This window comes from Tigriopus californicus, chromosome 4 (assembly GCF_007210705.1).
Source record: "Tigriopus californicus strain San Diego chromosome 4, Tcal_SD_v2.1, whole genome shotgun sequence".
Classification (NCBI taxonomy): Eukaryota; Metazoa; Arthropoda; class Copepoda; order Harpacticoida; family Harpacticidae; genus Tigriopus; species Tigriopus californicus.
In genome coordinates this window covers 9478649-9488074 of record NC_081443.1, presented here as the reverse complement: position 1 = coordinate 9488074, position 9426 = coordinate 9478649, and the positions used below count along the sequence as shown (strand labels likewise).

General features: G+C 40.4%; 3 protein-coding genes across 4 annotated transcripts in view; 1 reads left to right on the top strand and 2 right to left on the bottom strand.

Annotated features, from left to right (window-relative positions):
- Positions 1-2411, bottom strand: part of LOC131879759 (uncharacterized) — a 22505-nt gene extending 20094 nt beyond the window's left edge. The window contains exon 1 of the mRNA XM_059226168.1: positions 2056-2411. The gene's annotated coding sequence lies outside the window, so the exon portion shown is untranslated. The remainder of the gene's footprint in view (positions 1-2055) is intronic.
- Positions 1-8145, top strand: part of LOC131879764 (uncharacterized) — a 53607-nt gene extending 45462 nt beyond the window's left edge. For both annotated transcript variants that reach the window (XM_059226176.1, XM_059226175.1), the window contains one exon: positions 7779-8145. In XM_059226176.1, the coding sequence (XP_059082159.1) occupies positions 7779-8109 (331 nt within the window). In that variant the 3' untranslated portion in view covers positions 8110-8145. The remainder of the gene's footprint in view (positions 1-7778) is intronic.
- LOC131879765 (gamma-aminobutyric acid receptor subunit beta-like) lies at positions 3479-5450 on the bottom strand. Its single transcript, XM_059226177.1, has 6 exons — positions 5291-5450; positions 5118-5221; positions 4731-5040; positions 4529-4602; positions 3695-3847; positions 3479-3627 (listed from the first exon to the last, which is right to left on the bottom strand). Exons 1-6 carry the CDS (start codon positions 5338-5340, stop codon positions 3536-3538), a joined length of 783 nt encoding a protein of 260 aa, XP_059082160.1. The 5' UTR covers positions 5341-5450; the 3' UTR covers positions 3479-3535.
- Positions 8146-9426: the final 1281 nt, after the last annotated feature.

Here is a 9426-nt window from a genome sequence, read left to right as displayed (position 1 = left end):
ATAAATACGGGTTAACCAAAAGTGTCCTTTATCAAAAACCTTTGTGAATTTGTGAAAAAGTGAATTTGACAAATATTGGGGTGTACTTTGGTAGAATAACTCTCTTTTGATCGGCTCAGTAGCTAGAGCAATATTTGCTGTGATGCATCAACCCAAAATAGCTAATTACATATAAATAGCCGCTCTTATTTTTACATGTATTGAGGGACTTACAGCTCTAGAAAGGTCTAAAAAGAGCAGTTGCAACGAGCTGACATTAGCCCAGCTTTGCTTTGCGGGTTTGAGAACCGGGTCAGGTTACAGGATATGTTGGCTTCCCAAAGTAACCAGAAATATCTGGCATCGTTCAAAATTTTCGGGCTTGAATTTGAAAGTACATTAGGATTTTGAGCAGAGGGAAGACTCGTATCAGTTTTGTTGGCTCGGATCCGCCAAGTTGTCGCCAGTCTTTTTTGTCCATTTGGTGCCACAACCAAGAACAGGGTTCTCTTCCCAAAATTATCTTCTGAAGCATCGCTCACTCAGCTGATAGTCGGGTATCATTCATCGATGTATTTGAAGGGTTTCAGGGGAAAAAATAACAGAATGCTTCGTATAATAAAACACATAAACCACTCAAATTTGCCTGATACCCGAAAGGCAATGGCAATTAAAATTTCTCTTGAATCGTTTTATTGCCCTTTGAACCTCCCGTCATAAAGCAATGGGCAAGCCGGATGAAATACCCATGGACAAAAGACATTAACGAGATCAAGTAGACAACAAACACATATACATCAATGAGCTTCACACATCCTCTACCATCTCAGAGACACCTCAACTCCGACCCCCAATTGAACAGCTGATATGTTTTGCTTAGTAACACACCTCGTGTTCTGAGCTTGATATTCCCGTTCCTCGGTCTTGGGGGATGGCTTCACCGAACTCGGTACACCTTGAACAGCTCTGCTTTGCACGCTTCGGATTGACCTGAAGCCGATGAAACTGCCTCAAACATACGCACTCGTATCTGACTGTGGGACTGAGATTGTACTGTAGTTGCTTCAGTTGCCTGCACTCGACCTCGAGCACTATCTCTACGTCTGTGTGTAGCAACTAACCTATGTAGTAGCGTCAATAAAACGTTGCCCGGAGATGGAACTTAAGCGCCCCTCATCTCGGTCTATCCGCGCTCTCGTTTAACGTTTGAGGAAGGTCCAGGTCTCAATCTAAATCTGTCGATATTTCTTTTGATGGAACTGTTCGTTGACTCTCCTTTTCATGGAGGCGAACGAAAAAAGTCCTCACGAAAAAGTCTCAACGAGAAAATTGTTTCCCGTCTCGAGGTTCGCTCCGTCATGGACATGTGACAGACAATCATTTCAATATGCCAATTTCAAGTGGAATGGATTTGCTTTCATCAACGTTTGGAAGTCTTTGCTACTGTTTAGAACCTGCTTGGAACGAGTAGAAACTGGATCCAGTATCAGATAATAAATCTACACCAAGTAACTCGAAGCAAACCCATCAGAGGGAGATTTTGAAGAAATTTTGTTCATTTCAAATGCCAGCAGTACCACCAGCGTGTACATGTACGGGTACACCGTACAAGTACTCTCGCATAATCTCAGCCAGGATAGCACCCTGCACACACACAGTCCATTCCATTGTCATGAGGGGGCCGAGCATTCCACGAACTCGAAGTCATGACGACGAAGAAGACCCTCGTTATGAAGAAATCTTCGGACTGAGGGAAGTCACAATTCCTTTTCCACCCTCTCCATGCAACTTAGCTTGCTCACCCAGTTTTGGCTAGATCATTCCCCAAGGGGAGGCCATTTCGTATTCGTATTCGATTCTCAGACTCTAAGAGATCACAAGGGGTCATAAAGCCAAATCAAAGACTCGTAAATAACGGCGAGATGTGCCAAGTCCCATTTTTCATGGCATAAACCGTATGATGCCTCATCGCCGAGTCTGCCTGGCGGGTCCGATTGGAATTAAGGAAGTCAGGATTTTTTGCATCTCTCTCCCGCTAATGTGATAATCACCTGGAACAGACGAGCATTCACTTACCAGCAGGTCGTTGTTCCCAGCTGAAGGAGCCTCTCAAGAATGTTGGTCCCTCTTCATCCCTGTGGTTACTAGTAATCCACTTCGTCCTGGGAACACGGGACTTGGAGCTCCTCGAACCTTTCCTCCTTCCTTTAAGACACTACTATATTCTGGGACCCCACTCGCTCTCATTCACTCACACACTCACTCCTAGAAAGAGACATAAAGCAATGCCAAAGATGGAAGAGGACTTGGTCCCAAATACGAACATGAGGGAACAGGCAGCGTATGGTAGAGGGCTCACTTGGAACAATCAATGCGACTGCATAGGCAATGCCAAACACCGATAACTCATTTTCGAGCTGATATGTTGGCTGTCCAACTAGCAATTACAGTGTGTCCATTCTTAGCTTCTCACCAAAAGTTATGTCGAAAGTGTTACACTATACATGAAAATACCCAGACCGAGCCTAGACTTTAGATCTTGCTGAGGCGTACATTTCTTTCGCTTTCGACGCCCCAAATGGAGGAAGAAGACGGAAGGAAGGCTGGTGATTGAATAATGATCAGAGAACTTTCTGGGGCTCCTCACCTCTCTTTTTTTTTACTGTCTCTTCGTCGATTTCACATTGACACTAGGGATTGGGGTAAAAATCGATGGAAGACTCGCTTTAGAACCGTGACAAGGTTTAAGTGACACAGAAGACACTTTCGGTCCCTCTGTTCACGCAATGAACAAGTCTTGGGAGCACGACACTTCAAGAAGCCAGGACACCCTGGACTTGGATAAATTTGGCACTATCGCTCGCAAACAAGTTTTTGATCTGGTTCAGTGCTGCCAATTGTGAACCACGGCTTTGTTCTCAAGAGAGCCAGACTACGCAGGCACTATACAAACATACAAAATCCACTGAGGGCTTGTCTGAGAATGAGTTACGTGAAAGACGACATTATTTAACAAAACCCCAGATTTTTCGCGCAACGGCCGGCGTTTTCCTAAGAGTACAATTTTTCAAGCAAGAAGCACTCAGGGATGGTTGGACGTGTATCTAGTGCCGAGATGCGCTGGACAGTGTCGTTGGTTGAGTCTTGAGCCACGCACGCCTTACCTCCGTTCAGACAGTCGTTCAAGAACCCAGAGGTTGATTGAAGTTTTCTTCCCCCAAAATCCTGTTTTTCTGGAGACAATGCCATATCAACAAGATTTGTGAGGTTTGCCCCTTTTGAGTAGTGTTTCAGGTCTACTAAGCACTCTCGAGTTAAAAGCACTTCCAATTCGTATCAATAAGGGATTGCATTGATAAGTCCATTTGTCTAATAATCAAGAGGTAATCCAGTTCATTGCAGGCTGTTTTCGTGTTCTGAGTTCGGGATGACGAGCCGAAACCAGTTTTTTTGCGGCATGCAATTTTGGTTGCATGAAAATTGGACCTGTCGGCAGAAATGTTGCTCAATACGTTTATTGCTATTAATCATTTATTGGCACGTTAATCGTATGACGTTAGATTTTCATCTCTTCACTGGATTCATCGGACTCTTCTTCGCCTTCAATTTTCTCCAATTTAATATTCAAAGAGACTCGAGAATAATTGCCTAAAAGATATCAATTCCGGGGTAAAATACGTTCCCCCAACAAGGCACTGATTCTATTGCTGCTTACCAACTGCAAGTTCAACGTAGTCGTTGATAGGGGTGCTCTCAACCAATTTCCAGCCGTTGTTTTTTAACAATTCAATGGCTTGATCAGACACGATCATCGAATCGGCCTCAAAGTCCTTCCACACATAAGAAAGTTCGGTGGCCCTTGAAGCAACTGGGAAAATAGAAGAGAGGTTGCGAGATTTGTATGCTAGAATAAGGCGTCAAACAGGCCTGGCTCAATAACAATCTTTAGTTTGATGTTACTTAACTTACTAAACTAATTCATAGACAGTAGTGACAAGGTTCTGTCCAAAAAATGCATTCTTTTGATGTTATTCTTTTTTTAACATGATAGCAAATTAGATAAACAGTGCTATTTTGATTCAGAGTGCTCATTATTAGGTGGAGGTGAAGTGTCGTCCATAATTGTCTTTCAATGAGATCTTATTAGTGCGAGAGCTCCACTGAACTCAATGGAAGGTAGATTTCTCTACAGATGTCAAATCAAAAATTGAATAGGTTACACATGGGCACAAAAATGTACAACTGAATATAATCTACTTTAAAGATAACCCAATCATTGACTTTGAATGTGAATCATAGCTTTAAATTGATAATCCGATTGTTATCATTTCATAAATCTGTTGTAATGACAAGTGTAAGCCAAAAAGATGAATTGAATGGTATAATTAATATGAGTATACGAAGTCAAATTGCTCCCCTTTTTACCAATCAAGCAAATCAAGATAATTTAGGAAACTTCTCTCGAGAGTTTAGTCCAGAGAACGTACATAAAGAAAATTAGGAGCTTGCCATTCATTAATTTCCCTCAACGTATTAGTAGGAAACTTACAGCTTTCAACGTGGAACGAGCAAGTCAGCTCCTTATCTTTCTTGGACATGGGACAGATCAACTTGGAACGGAATCTGCGTAAAAATGTCACATTTCAAAGGGAGAATGCGGTCACGTAACCGGTATATTCCCAGTCGAAAAGCTTTGAGAAATTGACATTTTTTTGGATAACCAGAAGACAAGAAAACGAATATCTATTTACCTGGTCGATCCCAAAACAGATCCATCAGCCTTCACTCTCAAGAAGGACCTTCCTTTGGTCTCAGGAGCATCTTCGCTCAACAAGCCGTTCTTACTGTTGACCACAAACGTGTCTGGGATCCAAATCGGGGTATCCACGAACATATCCCCCAAAGTCAGGATGGTCTCGTCCTTGTCCTCCACCTCGGTCATGGCCAATCGGGGGTCCACCCAGAATTGACGGAAGTACCCACCCATAACCATTTGTTGATGATGGGGACAAATGCTTAGCTCTTGGATGTACATGGTGACATTGATCTTGACTGGTGCATCTAAAATCCAGAACACGTGTTTTTCACTATCAGCCTTCATTGGCAACAATTAAGTTCTTGGTCTGTATGGGTCTTACCTTCTTGGCCGGAAACCGGTGGTGGCCTGAACCGCTTGTCATAGTTGGAAGGAATGGTTTCTTGGGCTAACCATTGCTCTCGAGCCTTGTATGAGAAATGGCGACTAAAAAGTATTTTTGGTCGTCAGCATTGAAAAAGAAGCACTAGCGCATTGTTCATTTCTTAATCTTACGCGTCGGTTAAGCTCAAAAGAGCTAGGAGGGTTAAGATGAACACTTTCATAATGGAACACTTCTTTGAGATTACTAAATGGATCGTAGTGGATGGAAAATGCCTTTATACAGAACATCGAAGAATCACGATGATGGGAGGTCATAGAGCAAAAATACGAGCTCCAAGGAAGAATTCCGGTTTAGAGAAGAGAAATTTTTCTTCCAGATTTGTTTGTTTTCTTGTTGAAGAAGCAAAATTTCCAGTATCTAAAATGTAGTGCAGGGTTTGCATTTCCATCGTTATTTAGGATAAGCGATATCAAAATAACTCGTCACTTTGGGAGCAACCCCCCAAAACAGTTGGTTTAACTTTACCTTAAGCAAAACGAAAAAAATCTTGCAGTTTAAAACTTTTCAATCATGATTTCACATTGCAATTTAGCATCTTTTGTAGTTTTTGGGGTCTAATATATTATCAACCTTAAACGATCTACCTTTGTAACTCAGTTTGTTAAAGGTATCCAACATTACAGTAGTTCTTACTTTTTGTTCACTGAGATGTAACTTTGTTATTATACCAGATGACTTCTTATAGTGATTGATAATGGACTTTGCACTCTCCTATGACATGAACCATTTTTCCTTCAAGGCTTTTTGCTCCGCCCTAAAATAGGTCTTTAGAGCAGGCTTGTCTCCAAATTTTCCTGCTTGGGGGTTCTTGTTCGTTGATCTTTCAACTTTCTGCCCTTGCCTGAATTTTTACTGTGTCAGGTACAGACGGCTAATTGTGTCACGGCCAACACTAATTTTACCCAAAATTTTTTTTTTTTTAAACTTCCCAATCGATTTGAAATTGGGCGAAAATCAAATCTTCTAGAAAACGAAATGTTTTGCACATTTTACCGGGCCTTACTTACTAAATAAAATCAAGTTTGTTTTCCAACAATTTCCGACGAAAATGGGTTCATTAAACAAGCATCCTAAGAGAAACATAACTACAGTGTTGCAACGTACATACAGGGTAAGTTGAAACAAACGAGACTGATATTTTACATTCACAAATTGTGCAATGGCGAGCCTAGAATATATATTTCGTACTTATTTTGCTTCGCCGAAGATCAACCAAGGTTTTAGGGTCAAATTTAGTGGTCGGTGGAGCTTAACATGCGTGTTGCGGGCATCTTGAAGTCCTCAAGAGTCCTGGCTAGTTCAAACTCTTCCTCTTCTAGTTCAAAGTCTTCCTTGCTCCTTCCTTGGGTGCCATCGCTGCACAGTTTTTTGCCCTCTATTCTTTGTAGAGACTAGATAGGCATTGATATAATGACAGGTTTAAGTCAGAGTTGGACATATTTGATCAACCTTATAATGAAGGGCTAGTCAGGTCCGCCAACGTGAAATATTTTGGTGGAACAAATATTATGTGAAGATAAAGTTGAATAAGAACTATAAATCTTTTGTTCTCACCTACCCAGTTTCCACTCCCGGTAACAGTGAGGACGTCCACCAAAGAAGATTGTTTAGTAGATGATTTGCACAAAATAATTCACAAAAGGACTGAAAAGTAGACTTGCTTCAGCTCAAGGTGAACAGCCTGATATTTGCAACTTCCCCATCTCTTTTCTCAAAGAGCCATTAGTATCCTTGTCCTTGCAGAATTTTTCATGCTTTGCTCAGTCAATGATCTCTCCAAGTATTAAAACCAAAATGATTTTTGGGGATGTTATTATTTTTTCTTGAAGAAGCGGTAGGGCAAACCCAAATGACACTCTTAACACAGCTGATAATATATTTAGCACCGCTCTTCAATGACAAATGTTGCTAAAAAACAGTTTTTGCTGCATCATTGATTTAAAACAAATTTTCTTGACAACCCTTAAGCTTTGACTTGCAGGCAGATTAATTTGAATGCCCAAGTCAGTTTCTGCTGAAAAGTGTGGGCAAGGGAGGTGCAATTCCTCTTGTAAGGCTATTGAATTGAGTTTAGTGCTTTTCTTTTATCTTAAAGAAGAATAAATAACTTATTCTAAACGTCTTTCTGACCTTTTGCAATGTCATTCCCCTAACTTGGACTGAAGGAACTTTGCTTTCCATCATCTATGGTTCCCTTTATTCTTACATTCGATTTTTTTTTTCAATGTGTCTACTATGAAACAAAGAAAGCGAGACGCTCATGTTCTTGGCTCGCCATTTGTTTGCTGGTGACCATGCTGCACTAATTTCAAAATTCATACCGCATACTGTACGAGTATATGTGCGTACTTTGTTCCTCAAACAGAAAGTTTATGCTGAGTATACAGGAGAACGCCATTGAAGTCAAAACTTGATGTTGGGTATTTTTTTTGACAAACTGTATGACGAACATGTTTTCTATTGACCCACCTTTATCAGAACAATCCGATCTAATTGGCGAGAAAAAAATATCAGATTATTTTTCTTTTTTGGCCATTGTTCAAGCACTTTCCAACCAAAGGCAAGCCAAATAAAAGCAATATGTTTCCATTTTTAAAGGTATCGGGACAACCGGATGATCGCGTATGACCCTGATGTCCGAATCCACACGGATCCCATTCTCAACAGAACCCAGCTCACCATTGAAAACGTTGGCTATGCTCATTCGGGTAACTACACGTGTATGCCCTCTCCTTTGGTGCCTGACTCCGTTGTTGTTCAAGTCATCACGGATGAAGACAAAGCTCCGGCCGCCGTCTACATCAACCTCGCTGCACCTCGAGCACCATTGTCCACGGGCACACTGACTTTCTTTTTGAGTGTGATTTGGCTGGTGAATCTCTATATGATGAGAAAAAATCTTCTAGGAATGAATTATATGAGAGTTTGAGTTAATAAAGACTTGAATGAAAGTTTACCCAATCGACTAGTTCTGGTTCATTGAGTGGTATGGATGTCAGGGGGGGGTCGTCGTGTTGCCATTATATTTCATTGGTCCTAAAATCGATAATTCAAAATGGTAATTGTTCTTTCAACAGAGTTTTATCATTTTATACTCGACGTGAAAATCAAATGAAAACTAGAGTCCTGTTAATCAAATAATTTGGTTTATTCAAGTATTTGGTTTGCTTTCAGTCCATGAAATGCGCGATCCCAAATTACCAGTAGTAATAGACTCGAAACAAGGCAAAATAAAATTGGAATCCCTTCGGATAAAAGTTAGTTTTCAAGTAGCATTAAAAAATGACCTCTCTCAATTCGTTTAGGGGTAGAACAAAACGTAGCTAAAGGCATGAGGTTTATTCAGGGCAGTAATAACGAAATTCCAGCAACAAAACTGCAAGTAACAAAATGACAACATTTCGTTCCTTTTTTCAAAAAAGGAACGCTAATCCTTAAACATTATAAAATGGTGATGGCCCAAATACCCAACAATGACTTATCACCCGTTCTTTTTTCACCATCCACATCAGGCTTTAATGTTTTGTTTCTCTCCTGACAACTGAGGAATTTTGAAGAGTTTAGGCAACCTTAACTGAAATTTCCTTTTTTTTGCTATTTTCATATACTGCATCCTAAAGAGGGAAAAGAGTACTGAAGATTGTGCTTTCTTTTAATAACATTGGAGGTGTTTATGGTTTCAAATCTTGTTACGTTTGCACCGTTTCATTGTCTACATCTCCTCGATCAAATTCCATTGGACTAAAAGACCTGATTCAGAGAGAAATCTACCTTTGGCTTGAGTTTGTTGCACCAAATTTCCCAACTCTTCACATTTCCATGACTTCAGGCACACCTTTCTTACAGAAAAGCTTTATAAGCTCAAGACTTCTAGCAGGACCATATTTTTCAATCTAGACTTTTTTGTCATTGTTGTAAACCTTAAACAATCATTAGCCGAGACTGGGAAAAAATCTGAATTATAGATGTGAAATACTTAAATAATATTTACTCGAATAGAGGGTAAAATAATTAATTCTTAGCACTGAATAAGTATCTAAAAAGAAGCCAAATATTTGGAAATTGCTTAAAATGTTTCTTTGATAAGGTTATCAATTTTGAAACGGTTTCCAAGACAGTTTCAAATAACTGCCTAGTAGATGGGAAGTTTTTGCTTCCGTTCGTAGTCCACATCTCTCGATGTCCGTGGTCTACCCAAGCTAGTTTGAAGTGCCCGATGTAAAGTACATTGAAGACAAGAAGTGTC